At 34.8% G+C, this 26,093-nt stretch overlaps 2 protein-coding genes across 8 annotated transcripts in view; both read right to left on the minus strand.

The window, feature by feature from the left end:
* The window catches only part of XRN1 (5'-3' exoribonuclease 1), an 88,510-nt gene extending 71,601 nt beyond the window's left edge, over positions 1 to 16,909 (minus strand). For 2 of the 7 annotated variants that reach the window (XR_010383224.1, XM_064491796.1), the window contains exons 1-5: positions 16,576 to 16,907; positions 5,737 to 5,969; positions 1,913 to 2,010; positions 597 to 706; positions 395 to 505 (exon numbers count right to left, since the gene is read on the minus strand). Coding sequence is in view for 6 of the 7 variants with exons in the window: in XM_064491796.1 (XP_064347866.1) it covers positions 395 to 505; positions 597 to 706; positions 1,913 to 2,010; positions 5,737 to 5,969; positions 16,576 to 16,650 (627 nt within the window). In the remaining variant the exon portion in view is untranslated. Of the gene's footprint in view, positions 1 to 394; positions 506 to 596; positions 707 to 1,912; positions 2,011 to 5,736; positions 5,970 to 16,575 lie in introns of all 7 variants that reach the window. The other 5 variants (XM_010976813.3, XM_010976811.3, XM_010976814.3 and 2 more) reach the window with 3 other exon arrangements.
* Positions 16,910 to 17,854: 945 nt separating this feature from the next.
* Positions 17,855 to 26,093, minus strand: part of ATR (ATR serine/threonine kinase) — an 84,265-nt gene continuing 76,026 nt past the window's right edge. The window contains exons 43-47 of the mRNA XM_010976818.3: positions 23,973 to 24,129; positions 23,703 to 23,856; positions 22,320 to 22,471; positions 19,466 to 19,571; positions 17,855 to 18,235 (exon numbers count right to left, since the gene is read on the minus strand). Coding sequence (XP_010975120.3) covers positions 18,062 to 18,235; positions 19,466 to 19,571; positions 22,320 to 22,471; positions 23,703 to 23,856; positions 23,973 to 24,129 — 743 coding nt within the window. The 3' untranslated portion in view covers positions 17,855 to 18,061. The remainder of the gene's footprint in view (positions 18,236 to 19,465; positions 19,572 to 22,319; positions 22,472 to 23,702; positions 23,857 to 23,972; positions 24,130 to 26,093) is intronic.

Raw genomic sequence — 26,093 nt, forward strand, 5'->3', positions numbered from 1 at the left:
TTTGCAAATTTCCATAATAAAAAGTTAAAATCAAAAAAATCTAGTAAAGTTACTGGGGTTATGGATTTATTAGATCAGGTGGTATTAAAAGTCATATACTAATAAGCATGAGGGTAAAAAGGGCCCTCTCCCCTGACCTCGGCCCAGCAGTCATAGCACTGGGGTCAGTCAAGTGTGAACACCAACTAACTATAGAGACTGTTGATCATAAACTGTAACAAAAGAACTCCTTCCCCAAATGTTTTACAACTTTGGTAATAGCAGAAGTAGCAATCTCTATTATGTCTTCAATATTTGTTCCCACAGCCAGAAACCTTCTTATATTAAAACTAAGCCTCCTAGATGTTTAACTACAATGGCATAAGATTATAATCACAACAAACATTATACCTACCAAGTCAGCATCTAAGCCATAAAGACAATGTCTGGTGTTTGGATCATGATCTGGCTTTGCCTTCTCGGATCTGATAAATTCCATGATTTTATGTTCTCCTTCTCCAGGAGTCTAAATATAATGTTTAAAAAAGAAAGTGGTAAGATGTTATGCTTTGCAATTTTAAATGAAAAAAACTCTTTAAATAAAAAAAGATAATAACCTCATGGCCTGAGAAGTAGATGGTAACTCCCTGCCATGACTTGTCTGTAGAAATTTTCATATTTACAAAATACTTCAGATGTTCATGTAACCTGGCCATGAATTCAGTCCCTATAAATAAAAAGTTTTTAAAAATTTAATCTGAAAGAGATATAAAAACAGTAAGTTCCCAGTGACAACATGAAATTGGATCTGGGTGTCCAGGGAATAGCGAGGTATAAGATCTCCAAAGGAGGTCAAAAGCTCTCTTGCTTACCTCGAAAAGCAAGAGTAAATGTTGTACTTTCCCTAGCAAATATCACAACTATTTCCAGTTTCATGAGTCACCCTAAAATGAAGTTAATGTGAGAGAGGGAAAGTCAAAGAATGTCAAAGAATGAAAGTCAAAGAACTGCCTCAGGACTATGCTTCAAATAGTTTCAACTCTCTAATGAACTTCAGTCTTCTATTTCCTCTGCTGGATTTTGAAGTTTTCTGTTTGTTGTTTGTTTTTAAGGCATGAAAACATCAATAAGATCACCAATAACAACATTACTATTATTATTACTACAGTTAACTTGAAAAATTATTATTAATCTGGAAACTGAGTCTACAATGATTGTTTAAAGAAAAGCCCCGATGGTCAATAGTCAAAGGCAATGCAGTCTTAAACTGTATCATGATAAAACTGGTTATTAAATTAAGCAATGTGTTACTGGGGCACTTAATGAGAGAGAACACCACCATAGTAAAGAATTAATGAGAAAGTAAGATTTTAAGATTTGCTTTTCAAAGTAAAGGATTACAATGTTGGACAAATCTCCAGAAGTGCAGGCTGTGTTGTTGCATATAAAATTAAACTTGTAATACTGATAAATTTATGTATCGTTAAAGTCACGGAAATCTTAACTGCCTTTGAGAAGCAGAATAAGAAGAACTCTAGACTAGGAAAATGGATTTCTTATCCTGAATACAAGCCAGCTACATGAACTGGGGTGAGCCACAGCCTCACTCAATCAGTTTTCATACAAATAGATGGCAGAAATAGGACTGATCTTTTAAGTTCCTTCTAGGTCTGGAATTCTGTGCATTTGGGAGAGTCCTGTCCATAGCTGCTCTTATCAACATTTGTAAATCCCTACAGTGGATTTCATAGTGGAATTTATGACAAAGGTGACCAAAGCATCTCATGAAGAGACGTAACTGGGAAAATACAGCATACGGAGTTCTAGGGACAAAATAAATAAGAGGTTAGAAAAGAAAACTACATTTGGAAAACACATTTACATTTACATTTACATTTTAAATCTCTCAGAATTTTTCCCTCAGTGAATTTACCTGGTGTAATGCAATTGGAATCAAATCTGGCCTCTGTAGGAAGAGTTTCTCCTTTTTCTATTGCCTTTTTAATTTTGTCTTCTGCCTCCTTTGCTGACCTTAAATGTTAAGAGGAAAAAAAAAGATCTTCAACTTTCTGGAAAATGGAGAGATCTCTACATAAAGTAAACTGTTATTAAGATGTTTTTGTAACTAAAATAATTTATCAATTTCAAGGTTCAAAACACGTAAGTTTTGAAATGACTATAATCAATAAAGATGAGCCTCAGAACTGTTTGTTTTTATTTATTTAAAGAATTGAGTTTTTTTAAAAGAGGACTATAGAAGTAGAACATTATAACAGCATAAAATGGATGTAGAATATTACAAATACTTATTATAAAGTAATTCTTTTCTTATCACAAATATACAGTTTATTGGTTCTAGAAATAATTTCAAAAGTACAGCATTAAACATTCACCATATATAACTACATTTAATAATAACAGATAAGTATATTATTAAAATGATCTCCTAGAATATCATATAAAAAGTTATAAAATTGTAATGTATATCTCTGGGTTACCTCATGAAAACATCTAAAATGAAAGCCTAATAACATTAATGACATAAGCAGCCAAAAGGATCTCATTTTGGAGGCAATAGGATTTCCTAGGAAGAACATGAGGTTTAGAGTCTGATAGACCTAGGTTTGAATACAGGCATCCCAATTCCTATCTGGCTTCTCCTGTAATCCACGTGTGGCACACAAATATGTCACATACAGTTAGGCATACAAGTTAGGAAGTTCTGCTTTATGCACATTTTCTACAGCCTTGTTACTGGCTCCCTCTACTCTGCCCTGTGAAATTCTATTTCTGTGATAAACAAACTCTTCTTCATATTTAACCTCTCTCTCTTACCACCTTCTTTAATAGAACAAAAACCCTGAAGATAACAATTCATGTGTAATCCTGCCAATGGAAGCTATTCTTTCCTCTTTTCTCTCCTTCTTTCTTTAATTGAAGAAATGACTATTCAATGTTACTATGTGACAAGTTTTTGGGATATAACAAAAAAGAAATGATTCCTCTTCTCACAAAGTTTACATTTTAGTGGGGAGATGGAAAATTAAACAGCCATGTTTAATGTAGCTGCAATATAGAGAATGTCTGGGAAAGGGATAAGGTAAAATTATTAATGTAATCTAGGTAGATTTTGATGACCTAGGCTGAGATAGTAGCAGTAAAGATGAAAAAATAAACAGATATGATAAATGTAAGAGACTGGATAAGTAGGACTTGGATGTGGGGAATGAGGAAGAGGGAGGAGTCCCAATTACTCTTGGACTTTGGAAATGAGCAGCTATTTGCACAGTGTTGTCATTCACGGAAATAGGAAACACAGAAGGCAGCAGGTTTGAGGTAAAGATGAGTTCAGTTCTAAACATGTTAAGCCTGAAATGTATCTGTGATATCCAGAGGAATCAGTTAGCAGGCATCTGGATATATAGAAGCTCTGAAAAGAGGTATCTTCCAGTAAGATAAATTTGGAAGTCATCAGTAAAGATACAGTAATTAAAGTTACTGGGTAAGATCTCTCAGGACCCAGGACAGAACCTTAACAAACATTAATATTTAAGAAAAAAGCAGAGGAAGAGAAGATAACAAGGAGATTAAGACGGTATAGTTGGAGAGAGTGCAGTTACCTGAAGGTCATGGGAAGGAAGTTCAAGAAAGAAGTAATAGTCAACAGTGCTAAATACTAGAGATAAATGAAGTAGTATAAAGATAGAATTATTCTTTAGATGTAGCCATAAGGAGTCTATTTGTAATCTTATAAGGAGGTTTCAATGGCATAGTAAGGATGAAAGACATGGCAGCAGATTTAAAAATGAGTAAGAGATGCAGAAATATTATGATTAAAGATTATGAATGATGAAAATAGTCATTGTGGAGAATGACAGAAAGCTGACTGAGGGATTTTGGGGACACATGGAGCACTTGATGCCACCACAGAATTGAGTAAATGCTTGTGGTGGTTCTGGTGAATTAGCCCTCAACAGCCATCTCATTCTCCTAGTTTGTCTTCTGATACTAGAGAGGATGGAAAGCTAAAAAAATTAAACTCTCATGCTTCTCTGCATCTAGGCTTCTGGATATGACTCAGACTTTGCCAGTTAGATGTTTCCATAAAAGGTTTGGGATGATGAAGTATGGTGAAGTCTGTATTACAGTTGAGGCACTGAAGTTGTGTGTGTGGGGGTGTGTTTCATCAATAGTCAAAGAGATCTCAATATTCAGCAATTGTACAGGTGCTAAGAAGCAAGGTGTTTTTTTTTCCTAGTCTGGATATAGCAGATGCTTTGGGGCTCTGGAGCTAACAAAGTTGTGGCTTCTTGATTGCGGAACTGTAACTAAAGTGATACATTCTTGGAGCCAACAGTTCAGGTGTTAGCTTCTTAATTCCTGGATCAGAGCTAAAGGAATAAATTCCTAGATCTATCTGTTCTTGCCAGGGCCTCTGAACTCCTTACCTTCCTAAATGTTGTATTAGTAGTGCCATTGGTGGGTCAGTTCTATGGTGTTCTGGAAGTCATTCTTAAAGGCTAACCTAAATTCCCACCCTTTTGACTTTTACAATAATTTTTATAAGCATCCAGTTCTCTGTATTTATATCCCATGCTGCTTAAAATAGCTAGATTTCCATTACCTACAACTGAACACCGACTGATACAGTGGGCTTATATAATCCTTTCTCAACACTAGATTTTCTAGCCAAGCAGGTCCCCAAAACTAGTTTAACAAACACCAGGGGAATCTGGTAAAAAATATTTGTCATCTATCTAAAAATAGGGCCCAGTTTTTAGAGATTCAGATTAGGTAAGTCTTAGGTGGTACTTGAGAATCTAAATTTTAGTAAGAGATGGTCCTTATCTTTAAGGATGTCACAGTTCCAGTATCTTCAGTATCTTTCCTCTTTGGATATTTAAATCAGTACAGTCTTCCATCCTCTTCCCATTCTCACTGCTAGCCTTCCCCAGGTACTCTCCCACCTTCCTTGATGATTTCCACATTTGATGCAGATGCCCTTTCTACCTCTATACTTGCCATTGTGATGAAAGGAAAGGATCCATTCTGCTAATGACTGATCAGACTCCCTCAACTCAGGGTTTCTTTCCTTCAAGTCTAACAACCCTCTTAATTTTACTTACGCTACTCCTGAGAAGGATATAGCAAGTCATTGTTACTTAGAAATATTCCACAGGTCCAGGACTTTAAAACTTTCTCTCTGGGTACAACCTTTTTCAACCTTCTGCTTCTCCTACTACCCAACTCATACAATGGGCTAATAATATCTTGAGTGTCCTAACTGCTCTCTTCTCATACTCCTTCAATCACCTTCTAACCTCCCTGGCCTTTCTACATGATGCTCAAGCCCAGGGTCTAATTAAATGTCAGTAATGTTCTCATTAGCACAATCTCCTTGTTCACTCTTCAGTTCCATAGCTCAGGACGAACTACTACAGGAGCCTTCTCTACAACTACTATTTCCATTACCAAGTTTTGAGCAGTTTGAAAAATCTGTGATAGAGAACAACACAGTAACTTCATACAGCCCAACATACACTTTGAGAAAAGACACCTTATTTGAATTACTAATTTGTTTACTTGATTGATAAAATGTGACATTATAAGTATGTGATACTTCCATTTCTGAGGTGGGGAGGGTTAGGCAGAAAAGAAACATGAACAGGAGATGCATTGTGTTAAGTCAGTTATCTTTAAAAATAATATATTTTATTAATCTAAATAGTATTCTAAAATAAACCATAAATTTTTTACCTAAAACGCCTCCCACGCTGCTGGTTCATCTTTGCTCGAGGAGCCACACCATCAACAGCCATGAAGAACACTTTTCTAGGCTTAATAATGCGAAACAACACCTCCAAGTAGTGAAAAATGTCAGTAAAGATTTTATCATCTGAAATTCTGAAGTGAACATCATCATCATTAGGGTGAGAACACTGATGTATAATTCCATTCATATCCAGGTACAAGTTATCAAATTCAGGAATCTAAAAAACAAAGAAAAATGATCAAGATCATCATTATAATCAACCACAAATATCTAAGCAGCTGATAAAAAGCAGAATATAGGGACTTATTATATAAAAACTGAGTAAACAATCACAGTTGAATAAAGAAAGTAAAGAAATAGGAGGAATTTGTAAGATGCAGACATACTAATGGTTACATTATGCACCAAAAGCTTGATCACATGGACTGTCAGGAAATTATCTACTTATTTAAAATAAGATAACCTAGGAAAACACCAAATAAAGCACTTGGCTGATTTGGTACTCAAAATATTAGTTTCCTACTATTTGACATTAACTCCTCAAAGCCCTATTACTATAATGAGTAACATAATGCCCATTTATATCAAAAGGCTGTTTGTACACGGTCATTAAAAGGTTTACAAATGATTTAAAGCCTTATGGTATATGTGGTTTCAGTGAAACAGAATCACTAATTTGGTTATATTAATTTAAAAAGCTTAGATTATACCAGGAAATTGAGAAAACTTCAAAAACTGATTTCTTATTTTTCATATGTGGATTAAATAATGTCTAAACTTTGGCTAACAGGCATCTACTTTTATAAAAAGGCCTTCATGGTTCTGACTCTAATTTGTTGTTTCCTGTATTTAAATGTTTGTGAGCAAGTAAGGGGAACACTACTGAAACAGTAATACACTAACAAGGAACTCAAATGGGCACAACTTAATATCTAATGTAATTAAGGAATTTTAGAGTAGTCTGCCTTACACACTAATTGAAGAAAAGTATTCTGAATTTTCAAACATAAAAACAATAAAAAAAAAATGGGCTTTCCTGTATAAACTCAATGAAAACCATCCCTGGAATAATTATTTAAATTTTACCATATGTATAGATAATAATACTATTATTATTGAGAAAATAAAACTATTATTATTAATAATACTATTATTATTGACATATCTTTGAGTTTTGGGAGTGAAAGGTTTTGGTCTTTAAATTAGTGAACACCATAAAGAGATATTTATAAAACCCATTTACACAGGATTGTACTAAGTACCACATAAGAAAAATTTAAATGCCCTTATTGAGTAACAGGCTTAAATGAAATGACAATTGTGATTACGAGATTTCAAGTGTACATTCAAGATTTACTGTTTGTTTCAAGAAATCTAAAAACCTCAATCAAAATCTTAATGTGATTTTTTGTTCTTCTTGTTCTTTTTTTTCCCCCAGGGGGGAGGTAATTAGGTTTTATTATTTATTTTTAGAGGAGGTACTGGGGATTGAACCCAAGATGTCGTGCAGGTTCAACACTTGAGCTATACCCTCCCTACAATGTGCTTTTTTTTTTTTTTTTTTTGACAGTTCTGGGACTACTTTACAAAATGATTACAAAATTTCCTTAGGTGAATAAACATGCAAGGAGGCATATTAAAGGGAGCGTAATGAAGGAAAAGCTGCCCTATATGATATTTTATGTTATAAAATAGACAGTTTAATTGAACCAAGTAGTTCAGAAGTAGTCCAAGTGTACATATAAATTTTGTATATAAGAGACACATCAAAGCAGTGAAAGAAAGGGATGCGGCACCTAGCTAACTATTTGGAAACAAAACTGTATCTCATCTTTTAACAAAATAAATTCCAGAAGGATTAGAAACTTAAATATAAGAAATGTAAGTAAAAAAATTACATGCAAATATTTTGGTAATTTGGGGGAAGGGAAAGCCAGAAACTATAAATCAAACAAATGGTGGAGTTGGCTACCTAAAAATGTACTTTTTAAATCTTATAGGGTTAAAAAAAAGTGCCATAAACAAGTTCAACTGAAAATGACAAAATGCAGGGGAAATGCTTGCTAATTAAGACAAAGTTAACATTCCTAATATACAAAACAATCCTCAAATATTAAGGAAAAGAGCATATATTAAAAATAAGCATGGAAAATGCAAAGCAATTCAAAAAAGAAACACAAAAGTCTAATAATAATGTGAAAAAAATGTTCAACATCCCAAAATTTCTAATTAAAATGATACATCATTTTCCCCATCATGTTAGCAAAGATTAGAAAGACTGATGTTACCCAACTGGTAAGGTTTTGGAGAAATGCATATTTCATGCTATTAAAAGCAATAACTGGCATTTATTAAGGACTTATTAGGTGCCAAACATTGGGCTAGATATTTATATACATTCTCTCACTTTATTATGGCAATAATCTTAAAAGAGAGATATTTAGATTCCTCATTTAACATTAGAGGAAAATCAGAGCTAGAAAAGAGAAAGATGGCATTTACACCCAATAGTCTGGGATGGGAATATAAACTGGTATAACTAATAATGAAAGTATTTATCAAAATTTAAGGTGTGTACATCTTTGACCAAGATTTGTACTATTGGAAACTTATCCTAAGAAATTATCAGAATTGTGCACAAAGATACAAATATAAGAATATTCATGGCAATATTGTCTAGAAAAGGTAAAAAAACAAAAATACTGTCTAATAATAAAGAAAATTGTTGATGGTACATCCACACAATGGAATACTACAAAGCAATTACAAATTATGATATAGATTCATATTTGTCACGGGAAAATGTATACAATACATATGGTCAATTAACAAAAGTGGGTTATAAAACAGCAGGTAAATTATTATCCCATTTATAGAAACTATTTATCTACATGGTTATCTGCATAGAAAAGTTAGGAGTACATAGAAACAAGATGTTACTGGTGGTTAATACTGGATGATGGAATTTCAGTTGCTTTACTTTTCCTCTAGACTATATAACAGTGTTTACATCCTGCTGTATGACGTGAAATTTTACATAATGAAGACATACTACCTTTATAATTTGAAAAAAATTATAATTTGAAAAAAACTATAATTTTCCTTTTAGAAAAGAAATTTTAAAAATTCTTAGACTTCAGATTAGTAAGAAAGATACAGAATAATTAAGTAATCATCAGCCAGTGTGGTAAAGAAAATGAGAACGCATAGTAGAATCTTACTCTTTTACAAAGAGACCATACTAAGTTATTACATCTGCAAGTTAGAATGTATCTTATACTTTCCCCTCTCCCTCCACCCCATATCTAATTAGTCACTGAGGGTTTTGTTTTTAAATTTAACATCCAAAATGTTTCTAGAATCTCACTCTCCTATCCATTCCCATTGTCTCAGGCAATATCATCTTTTTCTCCAACCCTAGATTTCCCACCTTAATTCAAAACCTCAGTTTTCCAACTGGATGGCTTGCTTCTAATTTTCTTTCTTACCACAGCTTAGCCATTTTTCTAAACATAATCTGATCATGTTGCTTCCGTATTTAAACCCATGATATTACAAATTCTTAATGCCATGAAATGTCCTGTATGATTTGGCTGTTATTTTTCCCATCAATCTCATATTCATTCCTGTCTCCACATACAACTTACAAGCTAACAGTAGATCAATTAGCCCTAAATGTGCTGGGCTCTTTTAAACCTCTGCAATTTTACAGATGGTGTTCCCACTTCCTGAAATGCCTTTCTTTCCTTTTGCTCCTCGCTGCACTTATCTTGTAGGATTTGACTCAGCTTTGAAGATCCAGCTTAAGTATATTTGTCTAGAAGATCAATGGGAAATGATGCTCCTTTCTTCAAGTCATTTTAGGTGCTATACATAATTCTGTTGAATGCATTAAGTGTAACGTCTGTCCTTGCCTGTTAAACTATGAGTTCCTCAAAGCAAGGTCTCTGATTTCACTATGTTTAGAAGTCTTGGCACACTGCCTGACACAAAGTAGCAAATCAAAAATATTTAATAAATAAATAAATGAGCTCTCCCTTTATTGAACCTGATAGCACATATTGTCTATACCACTCAGAATATGCATTCATATTGCTTTAACTATGGTTAAGTATTATACATCTTGGTATCTAATTTCCTCAAAGTACTAATTTCTTTTTGTTAGTATAACATTGTTATCCTACCGAGTGTTGTTGCAAAATGCCTTTTATAAAAGACTAACATATATTTGACTGTTTAAAAGAGCTGTTAATAACTCTTTTTGTCCAGTTCTTTAATACTATTTATCTTAAACAACCCAAGGTTTTGTTGCTTCAATTCATTTTTTAAAATGTGCTATTTTAAAACATAACAACATACTATACATATTTTAATAAACTACTTAAATGTATGTTTTTATATACTGTTTTATAGATTATATAATATGCTATAGTTAATATAAATTCATTTATTCAATAAATATTTACTGAAAATCTATTATGTGCCACACATTGTGTTAGGGGCTAGGAAAAACAGTAAGTGCAGTAGTACAGGGAATACCAGTAAAGGACAAAACAGAGAAAACCCCCTACACAAGAGCAAACACTTTAAGATGGAAATGTCAGCTTGTGTTCCCTATAATTTGAAAATTTAGGTTTCCATAGTCAAAACTATTTTTACCAAAATGCGTAATAGATTGGTTTTAAAAGTGCAGGCTCTAGCACAACAATGTGAATGCACTTAACACTACCAAATACTTAAAAATGGTTAAGATGGAATATTTTATGCTATGTATATCTGTGATGTTAAATTTTCTGTGCCCTGGACAGGGTGGGGTTGGGGAAGGGGAATGGGTGATTAGGGAAAAAAATATGTCTAAAGAGCCACCTAGAGGAGGGGTAATAATGAAAGAAAGGTTAAGAAATCCTGCTCTACAGCAATTCTGCTTGGTTTCAAATTCAGCTCCAACACTTAGTTTACTAGCTATGTAGTAAAGTACTTTGGGTAAGTAATTCATTCTTTTTGTAACTCAGTTTTCTCAGCTACAAAATAGAGACAATAATACCAGGACTGCTATGACTAAATAAGTGAATGTATGTGAAGCACTTAAAACAGTGTCTTAGTACATGGCAAGTGCTTAACATATCTTAGCTATTATAACAGCACTGTATTGGACTACAATCATGACAAGAATTGCATATTCTCTAAGAGTTCATAACCTTATCTGTGTGACTTTTGTTTTTGTAAAGGTTAAGTGTTCATCAAATATATATGTTCCTTATAGGAATGTACTCTCTACTTTTTCTTTTATTTATATTACTCCTTCATTAAATCAGCAAGCATTAAATGAGCAACTACTATGTGCCAGACACTGTACAAGAAATAAACCACACAAGAAATAGTTTCTGCCTATAGGTGTAATAAAGTGAGGGAAGGCAGACAGGAAAATCAACAGCAGCAACATAATGCACCTTCCTGCCTAAGGAAAGGACTGGCAGAGGAAATATGAGGGAGTCAAAGGCTTCCCTGAGAAATAGACTTGAAAGGAGGAGTCTGCAAGGTGGAGATGAAAAGGTCTTTCAGGCAGGAACTAAAGGAACAAAGGCACAGGGGAATGAAACCCATTTGTCTGGGAAACAAGTAGGTTAGAACTATAGCATAGGGATGTATGGGAAAGTGGCAGGTGATACTGGAAAGATACTAAAGTTTCACATCAACATCAATCTCAGTGATCCTGTTAAGGAAACTGGATCTTGGAGTAGTGGTTTTTTTAGATTAAGTGTTATTGTCAGAGGTTGTTATTCTTTTCCCCCATCCACCTCCAGTAAACTTGGACATTGATTACATATTTAGTAGATGTGCAACTTCCTCTTGGATTTTCTGTTTTTCTTTTATATTTTATAATCTTTCTGTAATCTCCACATTCTGTTCTACTCTATTACAGGAAAGTGCCTTTAAAAAAGGCACTGTTTTGCTTGGTTTCTTTCCTTTCTTCCCTCACCCTCCTTCCTTCTTCCTTCCTTTTCTCCCCCCCTCTCTCTACTTACTCCTTCTTCACTCCCAGCCCTTCACCAAACAAGAAATATGCTAACAATAATATAACACTGCACAAATTACTGTACACCTCTATATTCCTCAATCCTATGGTATAAAAGTTTAATATTCAATTCAGATTTATGAAATAACTATAATTTTATACAGTTATAGTATACTCCTACCAAACTACTGGACCACTTGAACTAGGCATCGGAAGTAGTTCTAGGTGTGTACAATGTAAGTCTTGTATACATTATCAATGTCAAGAATTCTCTGAAATATGTAGAATAGATAAACAAGATTATACTGTATAGCACAGGGAAATACATACAAGATCTTGTGTAGCTCACAGTGAAAAAAAAGGTGACAATGAATATATGTATGTTCATGTATAACTGAAAAATTGTGCTCTACACTGGAATTTGACACAACATTGTAAACTAACTATAACTCAATAAAAAATGTTAAAAAAAAGAATTCTCTGAAATAGGAAGAGTTAAGCTCTACTGTTTGTTTATCTCACCTTTCTTTTGTCTAATATTAGCAGCCATTGATGCTTAATGCCTACTTCTATTAATTCATTTGAGGTTGCAAAATGGTGATATTCTATCCTTTCTTTTTTTATTAGTCGGAATACTTTTATAAAGAGAACATTTTGCCTCTTGGTTGCCCAGCAGTACAAGAAAGGTTTTCAAGATTGGGAACTGTGCCTATCACCTTTGGGAGGGGATTCTTTCTTTAAAGTACCATTATGAACTCAAGGATTTAAGCATATTTGATGGTTTTTAGTCCACTGGACTATTATCATTACTGAAGATCAAACTGTCCCATTTTGGGGCCATTCCAAGCCTCTTCCAGTCGTCTCTTCACGTCAATCCTCTGACATGTTCTTAGTAGTCTTTAGTAATTTCTCTGATACAGAGTATGACAAAAGCTTCCAGGCTCATCTAGAATACTTTCTGACTCTGACTTGGAATCAGTCATTTCTCCAAGAAATCCTGATTTCTTTTAATGAGAAATGGTATTTCAAAACCATAACCTAGGCACTAAGAATACAATCACTACTGGATTGGTCATTGTTTTTAGGTCTTTTCTGGGAACAGAGGACAGAGCTAGGGAATTTATGTGCGTGTGCGCGCGTTTTGTAAGTTCATATTGAGACTTCCAATTCAAATGCTAGATACAGAGTTTTAACTTAATGTTTTCCCTACTACACCTGTAACTCCTTTCTTAACACCAAGAATCTTGGTTCTCAAGGATACAAGAGATGACAGAATTAAAATACCCTACAATTATCACACATATCACATATATAAATTTCAGAAAAATATTAATATTACCACTAATATGATTAATGGTGATAGAATTTTTTTTTTGCATAATCTTTTCCCATTCTCCTTTATCCCTATTTATTTTATAGTTGTGCTATCTAAACATTGTCAGGACACACAGCCATTACACACTAAACTTACTCCCTCTTAACTCTTACTTTGTTTTTGTTTTATAGGTAATTATAACTAATGTTCACCCCTGGTCCTTATGTTGATACTTTCCTAGTCCTTTTGATTGTCTGAAGCTCATTCTCCAGCAGATTGCTCTCGGAAGGGCTCAAAGGAACAATATTCCCTGACGATATACACTGATAGCACTTTATCAGCTTATCCTTTATGCTTAAAAGTCAATTGAGTATCTTAAGTTACTCCATTTTCTTCTGGCATAAAGCACTACTGTCAAAAACTGTGATGGAAACTAATTTTCTTTCCCTTACAAGTCATATGCTCCTTTTTTCCAGGTGACAAAAGCCTTTTTCCCTTTTCCTTTAAAGTCCAGGAATTTTGCTAGAAGGTCTTGATGTTGGTCATCTGAGTCAATATTCTTGGGTACATGTTATATTCTTTCAACATAGTTTCAATTTTTTTAATTTCAGAAAAGTTTTCTTCAATTGCAGTTTTAGTATTTGTTTTGTTATATTGCTTTGATTTCCTTTTTCAGGGACACCTATTATTTATCTTCCTTGCTTATCTTTCTTATTAATTACTTTCTCTTGGATTTTTTTATCTTTTAACTTTCTCCTATTTCCATTTTGTTTTTTTTTTTCATGGCATCATTTGCTTTTGCCTTGCTACTACTTCAGGCTTCACTTCTGAAATGATTTTTTTCATTTATCTCTAATTTTCTCTAGGTTCTGTCACTTTATTTGTAAGTTTCTGTAATTGATATCTGTTGTTCTTCCATGTATTATATAACTTTCTTAGTGCCTTTTAGCTCATTCTGAAATAGGTTATAATTTTGGTCTGTTTTGTGTGCATGTTCATACTGCAAACTTTTATTGTCTATAGGAATGTTATTTTGTTCCCCTTTCCCCCCATAACTTTGTATGCTATTTGACCTTGACAGTTTTCTGTTGTTCATTTCTATACAAATTCCATTTTTCTCAATTTTTAGAATGAGGAGGGGTTCAGGAAAGCTTTAACTTCAAAAAGCTCCCTCTTCTGCTATTTTGGGGTAGTATTAAAAATACAGTGGTTTGCTTGGTTTGTTTTCTAAGATTTCTTGACTTTGTAACCCTCCCCCCACTTTTATCTTAATCTTCTTTTATCTCTCTTGTCCCTTTCGTAATAAAATTTTTTCACTCCAGCAGTTTCTCCTTAGGGTGGGCTCTGCCTTAGAATGGTGCCTTGGCAAGTCAGTTTTGAGAGTTCACAGGAGTTAAGACTCTCCTGCCCTTTCAAAAAAACCCCAGTAATAGCTACTGCCATCTAATAGGCCTGCATAGCCTTTTAGTGACTATTTTAGAGTTCTGTTCTCAGGTCCATCAGATGTTGCCCTATTGCTTCCTTTCTCCTCTTGCAGAGATGCTAATAGCAACTGGGTCTAGAGGCTATTGGTAGATTGTCCCCACCTACTTGTACCTTGGGGTTCATGGGGACATCCTGTCACACGGTTTTGTTGTAACTGTTCTATGGATTTTAAATTTTGCTATCTAGTTGCACTTTCTGTTTTTAAGTAAGGATTCAGAGAAACCAAAACTTGTGCTGTCAGCACTGCAGCAATCTTCCTGAAACCCACCCCTCCAACCAATGCCTTTCCCCAAGAACAAGCTTTTGAACCACTGTGACTTACTTACACATTACCATCTTTTAAGCACTTTTTGAGAGGTAACTGGTAATTCTTTATAACATTTGCTTTTCTGCTGTTGTTAATGACAAATTCAAACACTTTTGAAAGACATCACTTTGATGAACCAAGTTTTAAACCTATCACTGGTGTTCATGTCATTACACTGCCTTAAAGACATTATTTTTGTTCAGTAACAAAAGGCCTCAAGATGGAGAAAATCCAAGATCCTTACACCAAATCAAATTCTGTGCCAAAGAGTACAGTGTAAAAATATTACTGAATGGATTATGTATTATCAAGTCAGTCTGAATGACAGTCACTTTTTTTCAATTTTAGAGATAAAGTGACTGATGCATGGCCGGTACTCAAATGTTTGTTGAATGAAGGATACAGGAAAAGCCTAAGTTAGCTGTTATCAATTTTATCCTCTTCTCTGGAAAGAATTATCTTCCTAAATCTAACTAACCCATGTTTCAAATAAATTAAAGACAAACTTCCATTCTGGAATTTTTTGTAAGCTTTCTCCTATATACCAAGTCTGACTGGAATCCAACAACAAAGATCCTTTCTGGAAGTTTAAACTCTACCTTGATGTTTACAGTACTTTTTAAAAAGATAAAACACTAACTTAATAGACAGCATGATGGTGTTCACTCCATTAACATGGGGGTTATTTCCCCCATATTAATACAAAGCTACTGTCACAACTAACTCAATTAGCTACGTAAGTTCTAAAGCTGACTTTTTCTTCTGTAAAATATAAAACAGACAATACATCTACTAAAACCACTAAATGTGACAAACATTAGCATATCACCCAAATCTAGTTTACCTAATAGATGACTGCCTCCTATTTCTTTCCACAGTTCCAATAAACTACATTTTTGGAGTCTGCATATAAACGTTGCGCTGGGATCATTATATACCGAATTATACACTACTACCAGTATTAGTGCTCTAATAATCTGTTTCTCTCTCCTTTTCCCCCCACCTCCTCCCTCTCTGTCCCCCTTTCTCTATCTCTCTCTCACACACACACACACACACACACACACATACAATGAAGCCTCCAATTAACTGCCCGGCCCCGTCCAAATGTATTTTTATTTCTTTTGGCTCGGGGGACTGGTACGGTCTTTCGAATAGCAGAAAAAGTAATGAAGGTATCATAAATGTGAACCATCAGCCACGTCAAAAAGTCTAGGCCTTGGGGGTGGGGCAGGATGCGGCTCTTGATAAGGGAAAGTAAACAAGGTGATTCAACTGCGGAGGCGTCATTATTGTTTGTACGTGGGTCGGCTGCTCTGAGTGGGAGTTGGGGGTAGATCCTAGGATGAACCTTCGAAGAGAAAAACGAAACCTGCAGCTCCCTGGGGAGGAAAGGGAAGCACTCCCTGAAGCGTTCCTCCCCAGGACTTATTTCGGAGTCGCGCAGGCCCTGCCCGGGCAGGAGCTGTCAGAACGGCCGCGATCCCTGCGGCTCTGCCCACAGGAAGGCGACGTGCGTCTTCGCCCCACTCAGATCCTCGGGGTGTCCTCAAACGTTCCCACCCCTCCCTGAGCCACTGAGCCCGCTGACGACGGGCAGAAACAGGAGGCTGGAGAGCCCCGGTCCCAGGGCGCAGAGAGGGCCGCGGAGCCCCGGCTCCTCCGCCTTCCGAGCCGCTGCCCCCTTGCTCCTCACCCACCTGATGCTCTTTCACCACTTCGCTGAGGCAGGGATACCGCTCTGAGATCCAGCGGTAAAACTTGGGGACTCCCATTTCGACCGTCAATACGAACTCCAGTCAGGGCCAAACCGAAACCAAACGCCCCGCCGAGGCCTACGCCGCCGCCTCCGGCCGTCGCTCTGCGGATGACAACACACCGCCCGTCGGACCATAGAGAGCGCCTGACGAGCCTAGAGCGGCCGAATTCGAGGCCACGCCCCTGGGCGGGGCTTCAGTCCCGGCACTAACTCGCCGCCACCGTCGCCGCGCTCGATTCTGGTTCAAGATCGCCCAGGCGTCTTTGCGGTTGTTGTTTCGTTCTGAAAATGTCAAGTTGATCGAGCTGTGCTCTATAAGTATATTTGGAAACGGCGTGAAAACGTCACGAGACGGCTGGAAGAGTACTTAACACTTAATTTTGTCCTGACTACTTCAGTTTCCTGAGATTACTAATCTCTGGGGTTTTCAACACAGATTTGGAAAGGTCTGATAATTTGGTTAATTTTGTTAGCAGTTTTTTTCTTTGAGGATTGTAAACCTACAACAAAGTTTCTTCTAAAACGTTCTTTTCCAATTACTTGCATAACCCTTAACATTAGGCCTTCAATAGGAAAATATATGTTTAGTTTTCACATTCATACTTCTTGGGTTATTATATTTTCCCCTTTACACTTTCAACTGTATAAAATCGCAGAATTCATCAAGTGAAATTATCTTTGTTACAAAAGTTCTTCTTTTATGTGTATGTGATAACCTCATTGCTTTGTGACTATTATGAATTATTTTAAATCTGCAATGAAACAACCCCAAATTTAACAACATTATAATTTTTTTAGATTTCAAAATCTCATGAAATTCACTGGATTCTGTACTCTGGTACTTTAAGTATGGTTGCATCTTTAAAATTACAGGATGTTTATATAGTTTTCATATGAATGCTGATTGGCTAATTTTTTTTCCCCATCACATTTTCAACATACAAAAAAGGGTTTTATTAAGTGAACTTAATGATGTGCTATTTTTGTTTACATCTCTTACTAGACAGTTCCCAGAGTGCAGGGGAGGTAGCTCTGTGCACAAATATAGCACAGTGCTTTGTCTACAGTATTTATTCAGTGTAATTTTCTGTTGTTTCAAATGAATCCTTATACTAATACTTAAAGTCAATGAAATTTGTAAAATGAAATTAGGCTGTCTTGTTTCTTGCAAATACATCTTGTTAGAGCATAAGAACATAGGATGTTTTGTTTCTCCAGTTATAATACACAGTATATATTAAGAAAGCAGTTTATTTCTTAACAACATATATTATTTTAAATATTATTAACAATCAGGGAGAAATAATACCAGTTACTCTGAGAACAAAAACATATGTTGTACTTTGGAACTGAATAGATACAACCACAGATGAATATCAAATGCCTTAAATTTAGATTATTAACATATTCTCTGAAGTAATTCTATTTCACATATATGGGGTCCAACCAAGGTACATTTGGCACAGTAAGTTTTCGTCAGTAGCTTCTTGTATAAGGTAATGCACGTGTCCTTCAATAGATAATGGCAGCCCTGTCACTCTATTCCGGGTCTTGATTACACCTTGCAGTCGTTGCTCGATGTCAAGAACATGGGTCTTGGCCTAAAAAGAAATTAAAAATCATAAGGACTAAGGACCCAATGACATATGGATGTTTATAATTTGGAATTACTGCCTTTCTCTTATTTAACAAATGTTAATGCCATTTTACTGCTCATTACCCTTTTTTGTAAGAGTAAATACCGATAAGAAATAAATACAGTAACTGGAGATACTGATCTTGAGGCTTGCAATGTTGATCTAACATCAACTGCTTGGATATTTTTCAGGACTATGTAAAATACCAGGGAATCTCTTTCACATTAGAAGTCTAGAAAAATAATAATATAAAAAATCTACCCTGAAAAGTGTTTAGGACTAAAACATTTGAATACTAATATTCTAATAATACCAACAACAGTCTAATACCTGATATTTAAATTATGTTAGTATATGCACCTGGGAGCTCTAGTGAGCTACCTGGAATTCTACACAGTTCTCTCAATCAAGAAAGCATTATCAGAATGCAAAGTGTGAATGATGTTATTAGAAAAACAATAATCTATTCTAATTTATTTAAAATAACTATCCGCAAAATTTGAGGCTTCAACTAATATAGTCAGCTCTCTGCATCCAAGGATTCAGCCAACCATGGATTGAAAATACTCAGGGAAAAAAAAATTCCAGAAAATTCCAAAAGGGAAAACTTGAATTTACCATATACCGGCAACTATTTACATTGCATTTACACTGTATTTACAACTATTTACATGGCATTTACATTGTACTAAGTATTATAAGTAATCTAGAGATGATTTAAAGTATACAGGACAATATACACAGGTTATATGCAAATACTATGCCATTTTATATAAAGGACTTGAGCATCCCAGGATTTTGGTATCCATAGGTGGGGGGTGGTACTGGAACATATCTCCCATGGAAACCAAGGGACAAGGGACAATTATATTAGTAAAGACTGAATTCTACATATTGAAGCTGAGACCTGCTGCTCTATAAATTCAGGCAATTTATGTTCAAGTTTTTCCCACTCTATCTCATAATTGTGAATTGCTTATGGTTAAACAAGCGTGTCTTGAACTCTGTTTTTATTATACAAATGATAATGTTAACATTGGCAATGACAATAAAGAAAACTTATGGCATTGTGATTCTAGACAGAGAACTAGACTTCAGAGTATTTAGTGGGTAGTCAGTGACAGTATTTAGAATCAGTTTCCATTCGTAGAGATATACAATATCAGCTCATATCAAGCTACACCTTCTACTAACCTTTTCGTTGACAACTTCCCCTGTTTCATTCAGTGATGCTTTGGAATGACCTTTCACTGGTTTACTCCATTCCACAAGAGGATCATGTAGGAAAGTCTTTAAGACACTAAAAATTTAAAAAAATATTATGGTAATACAATGTTATCTTTGTAAAAAGAAATCTCATTAAAGTCAGCACTTAGAGGAAGAATAGTGAAGGATGAGAAGCTAGTGGTAATACTCTTATAGCACACATTACTACCATTTCAGAAGATGCTATATTTCGCTCTTTCAGAGAATTTGCCTTTGCCTACATCTATTAACCAATGTATTCTACCAAACTGCCTGGTAGACAGCTCTTAATAAAAAAAGTAAGTGAGCTTTAAGTGTGCTTTAAAAAACTACTTTCCACAGCTAACACCATATTTAACGGTGAAAGACTGGCTTCTTTACTCCTAAGAGTAGTAACAAGACAAGGATGTAGACATTTCACCACGTCTATTTGACTTTGATCTAGCTAGGGCAATAAGGCAAGACAAAGAAAGGCATTGAAATTAGATTGGAAAGAAGTAAATTTATCTTTATTTACAGATGACTTGCTGTTGTAGAGAGAAAAACCTTAAGGTATCTACAAAAATAACTATTACAACTAATGAGTTCAATAAGGTTGCAGGATATAAGATCAGTATACAAATTTAGTTGTATTTCTGTACTCTAGCAATGAACAATCCAAACATCAAATTAAGAAAAATATTCCATTTAGAATAGCATTAAAAGGAATAAAATACTTAGGAACATTTTTTAAAAGTTAAGTACAAGATATGGAAACTAAAAAAAACTATAAAACATTGTTGGAAGAAATTGAAGAAGACAAATAAATGGAAAGCCATCATATGTTTATGGATCAGAAGACTTAATATTGTTAAGACGGCAATACTCCCTAAATTGATTTACTGATTCAATACCATTCCTATAAAAATCCAGGCTAACTTTTTTGCAGAAATTGACAGTTGGTTTTAAACTGCATGTAGAAATGCAAGAGACTTATAACAGTCAATCTTGAAAAAGAAGAAAAAGTTGGAGGACTCACACTTTCTGATTTCAAAACTTACTACAAAGCTACAGTAATCACAATAGTGTGCTGTTGGCATAAGGTTAGACATATAGATCAATGGAATAAAACTGATAGTCCAGAAATAAACCCTTACATATGCCCTTTCACTGGTTTACTCCAGTGCTAGGACAGTTAAATTGAGAAAAATAATCTTTTCAAAAAATGATGCTGGCACAACTGGATATACACATTAAAAAATATATAGATTTCTTAGATATGATACTAAAAGTACAAAGAACAACAAAAATAGATAAACGACTTTATCGAAAGTAAAAACTTTTATGCTTCAAAGGGCATCATCAAGAAAGTGAGAAAATAATTGCATGTATCAGAGAAAATAATTGCAAGTCATATATTCATGAGGGTCTATACCTAGAATATGTAAAGAACTCTTACAACTCAACAATAAAAGGACAAATAATCCAATTTAAAACAAGCAAAGGGGTGGGAAGAGATAGACTGGGATTTTAAAATTGTAGAATAGATAAACAAGATTATTCTGTATAGCACAGGGAAATATATACAAGATCTTATGGTAGCTCACAGAGAAAGGAATGTGACAATGAATATATATATATGTTCATGTATAATTGAAAAATTGTGCTCTACACTGGAATTTGACACAACATTGTAAAATGATTACAAATCAATAAAAAATGTTAAAAAAAAAACAAGCAAAGGATTTAAATAGACATTTGTCCAAAGGAGACATACAAGTGACCAATAAACACATGAAAAGATGTTCAACATAACTGGTCATTAGGGAAATGCAAATTAAACCACAATGAGATACAATTTCACACCCACCAAGATAGGTAAAATAAAAAAGACAGACAATAATAAGTTTTGTTAAGGATGTAGAGAAACTGGAACCCTCAGACATTGCTAGTGGGACTATAATGTATTACATCTGCTTTGGAAAACAGTTTAAAAGTTCCTCAAAATGTAGTTTACAGTTAACATATGACCCAGAATTCTACTCCTAGGTCAATCCAAGAGAAATGAAAACATATACCCACGTAAAGCTTGTAAGCAAATGTTCATAGCCACACTATTCACAAAAGCCAAAAGGTGGAAACAATCCAAATTTCTATTAACTGATGAGTGGATAAACAAAAGGTGGTATATCCATATAATGCAATTTTATTTGACGATAAAAAAGAATGAAGTACTGATACACGCTATGGCATGGATAAATCATCATGCTAGTGAAAGAAGACAGACACGAAAGGCCACATGTTGTATAATTCCACTTAAATATGAAATATCCAAGTGGGGGAGGGTATAGCTCAGTAGTAGAGTGCTCGCTTAGCATGCACAAGGTTCAATACCCAGTACCTCCATTAAAACCAACCAACCAACCAACCAACCGAATTACCTCCCCACCTCCATAAACAAAAACAAATAAAAAAGAAATATCCAGAACAGGGAAATCCATAGAAACAGAAAGAAATCAGTGGTTACTAGAAGATGGTGGGGGAGTAGAGTTGGGGAGTTGCTAATTTCTTTTGGAAATGATGAAAATGTTTTTTAATTAGATAGCAGTAACGGTTGCACAATCTTGTGAATATACTAAAACCACTGTAGTGTACACATTAAAAGAGTGAATTTTATGGTATGTAAAGCATAACTTATTAAAGCTATTATTTAAAATCTCTACTTCAACCAGTGCAGAATGACTTCTACATAAAAAAATTGGTTAGGAACCAATAATCATATTCAAAGTTACTGTTAAATTGTTTAGAAAATATAGATTATTACCTCATTAAAGGTTCTCTTTGATCTCTCATCAGCCTCATTGTAACTTCACAAGCTCTTCGAAAAAGACCTTCTGTTCCCATAGGACCCATTCCATTAACCATATTATGAGTCAGGCGAAATGGAACAATTTCTGGGACCTCAAAGGTTTCTCCCTTAAAACAATACATTTCATTAAAAACTAAAAATGTTAGAATCTTAAAATATTCATGCAAAAAATGTAGAGCTTCATATCTAGACTCTTAGCAAAGAGCAAATATACCCTCAAAATATTTGTATCTGCAACTTACATTAGAGGCCTACATCTTGAGGGAGGCATATAACTCTACCTTTGCTTCTGAGGAACTGAAACACAACTCCTTGGATAAGATCTAGAGTATGGATGGATTCTTCTTTCACTGAATTACTATGGTGAATAGCATTATAGAGAAATCTTTATATATTAAGATCTAGCTTTATATTAACTCCCTTAATGTCCTTCTTGAATAATATAAAGTACAAACAAGTATTCTCATATTTTTCTTCTTTTAAGACTTTCACTTTACAACAGGAGGTGAAAAGAAAGAGCCAAGTGTTAGAGGGTCACAATCCCTCAGACAGGAAATGTAACATGTAATATGATGAAGTCCAGTTCATTATTTTCTGCCATTCTCTATCCTGCCATTCCTAGGGCTTTATCATCCCTCCAATCAGTTTCCCTAGATTCTTCTCTCGTATGATTTCACCATACCAGTGGTTTATCTTTGATTTGTTTTCAGTTGGGTCTGCAACCTTTCTTGGTTTCCTGTGACCAGCAGACAGCAACCATTACAGAATGGGGATGAGGGAAAAAGTGGGTTTAATAACCAGTCTGCCTTTCAGGATCATAACACTGGAAAATTAGAGGGGGGCCTTAAGAAGAGTCTAACCACCTTTATTTATTCCCAGACCCTAGTCTGGACATACAGAATCTGAATCTCCTGGGATGTTTCCTAGGTATCTGCATAAAAAAAAATTTCTTAGATGATTCTGATATGCTGCAAGGTTTGGAAACAATAACATCAAACTACTCCATCTCTAAAACTGAGTCTCAGTAAAATAAACCATTCATATATTATATGAATACCTCATGTTCATATAACTATGAACTGAGTCAGAACTTGGATCTGTGCTTTTGGACTTCAAGTTCAGTGCATGTTTTACTATATCACTCTTCTGAGTTCTCTCCAACCTAAGTTGCTTTACTGAGGGCTGTGGGATCCAATGATCAAACCAGTCAACAAACTCTCAATATGATTCATCTGTGACTATAACTGCTACTAATAGGTATGTCTAGGAGGAGCAGCTGTGGAGGAAAGGAAGCGAGGTGAAAATACACAATTAACTAGAGTAAGTCACATCACATACCTTATTGAAGAGACAGTTGAAATCCACATGTACACATTCACCAGTCAAAGAATCAAAGAGAATGTTTTCACCATGACGGTCTCCAAGGCCCAGGATATAACCAACCATCGACATAACTGCAGTCGAACGACAGTAGGCTGATCTGCTACTGTACCTAAAAGAAATACACTGCCTATCAAATATCTTTATACCATATGGAGAAATGTAAATCTAAAATACATTTTTTAAAAAATCCAGCCATAACAATGTACTATATTCTTGGTAACTTACCATGATGTAGGATCAGGGAATGTTCTCAGAAACCACTCATGAAAAACAGGAGGATGCCTGGGCAGGAGAAATTCTCGGAATACTTTGAGTTTTTCAGACAAAGCTGCTGATTTTGGCAGCATACACTGGCGAAGTTCCTTCCCCGTCATATAAACTCCTGCAAGGTAGAGCGATTTCCATCAATCACACAAGCCAAATGAGAAAAGTAGTAATTTTTTTGGTGAAAACAGGATAGGAAGTATCTTCTATTCAAATTGTTATTCAAAAGCAAGAATAAATGGAAACATTTCAATTATGCATAGGTAAACTTATCTTCTGATATTATAAGAAAATAATAAGCACATTATCTTCCTTTAATGCTTATCCCAAGTGAAAGCTGTTGCTGGTAATAATTAATGCCAACTAAAACCAAAGTTGTGGAATCACATTCCAAAAGACACTGCTCAGAATAAATCCAATGTGAAGAGTGCCCCTGCATGTAAGAATGCTGCAGCCCTTACTAAACATATGGTGATCTCTCTATTAATCAGCAGGCAGTACAGGTCCACACTGCATCATTACTAAGAAACCTACAATGGTGCTCTGAAATAATTTACTCTGTGTGAAGGCTAGTCTATATTTATAGTATACCTGATTCTTAAACTAACTTTGTACAGTACAAATCACCTGGGGAGGCAGAAGAACTTTTCCTTCTGATACATTTGTGAACTCGTATTATATAATTGATACGACTCCTGTCTATAAAGTGCCTTTTAGACCCACCTTGGTTTGGTGCTTTTTGTACCCAAGGCATAGCTAATAGTTTTATAGACAAGTCTGAGATGAGGCATTTTTTGCCTCAAATGTTGCACAGTTCAACTAAGTTCATGATAGGATGAAAAATGTATATTCAAGTTCCTTGAAATCAGATTCAAGTGTGTTTGACCTTCAGTTCTGTGACTTATTAGTATATGAATGTGGATAAGTAGCTGCTCATAAAATAGGGATAATTTAGCTTGTTAACAATAATAAAAAAGGTACATAATATACTTAGCACAATACACATAATTTAGTAATTTGTCAGTATTATTTAATGCTATGGGGTTGACTGTATCCATCAAAGAAATATGCTAATCCCTGGTTACCTGTGAATGTGATTTTATTTGAAAATAGGGTCTTTGTCCAGGTAATCAGGTTAAGATGAGGTCATTAGGATGAGCCCTTAATATAGTATGACTGATATTTTTTATAAGAGAAAACAGAGACATACAGACTTAGGAAGAAACTATGTAATGATAGAAGCAGAGAATTAGTGAAGAACCTACAAGCCAAGGAATGTCAAAGACTGCTGGCAACTCCAGAAGCTTGGAGAAAGGTATGGAACAGATTCTCCCCTCGGGCCTTGAGAGAGATTATAGCCCTACTAACACCATGATTTTAAACTCCTAGTTCCCAGAACTAGGAGAATAAACTTCTGTTGTTTGTAAACAGTTTGTGGTACTTTGTTATGGCAGCCCTAGGGGACTAATACAATTATTTTCTACTTTACTCTGACAACTTGATCTAGTTAATGTATTGCATTATATGCATTTAAAAACTTTCACTTTGAAATAATTTTAGACTTACAAACAATTGCATAAATGGAACAAAGAGTTCCCATATATTCATCAGCCAGATTTTGTTACTGTTTATTTCTTTTATAACAGTATACAATTCACAACAGTATACAATTCAAAACCAAGAAATTAAATTTTTATAGTATTATTAACTGATGTTCAGACTTTATTCAAATTTCACCAGTTGTCTCACTACCATCCTTTTTTCTGAGTCAGGATCCAGTCCAGGATCCCACATTGTATTCAGTTGTCGTATCTCCTTTAGATCCTCAAATCTGGGAAATTTGTTTTTGTCTTTCATTACCTTGACTTTTTAAAGTTCTGGCCAGTTATATTTTTGTTTTTTCACTGTAAATTTACTACTTTTACCCCTTTGTAATTAGTAAGTATCTTGTAGAGAGATATTTTGAGACTCTGCAAATAATCTATTTTCCACCATATTTTTGCCAATTAATTTCAGTATCCACTGATAATCACTGCCTGCAACAGTTATTACTGTGGTGTTTGCTGACTGTTGATTTTCTAT

Source organism: Camelus dromedarius, chromosome 2 (genome assembly GCF_036321535.1).
Source record: "Camelus dromedarius isolate mCamDro1 chromosome 2, mCamDro1.pat, whole genome shotgun sequence".
Classification (NCBI taxonomy): domain Eukaryota; kingdom Metazoa; phylum Chordata; class Mammalia; order Artiodactyla; family Camelidae; genus Camelus; species Camelus dromedarius.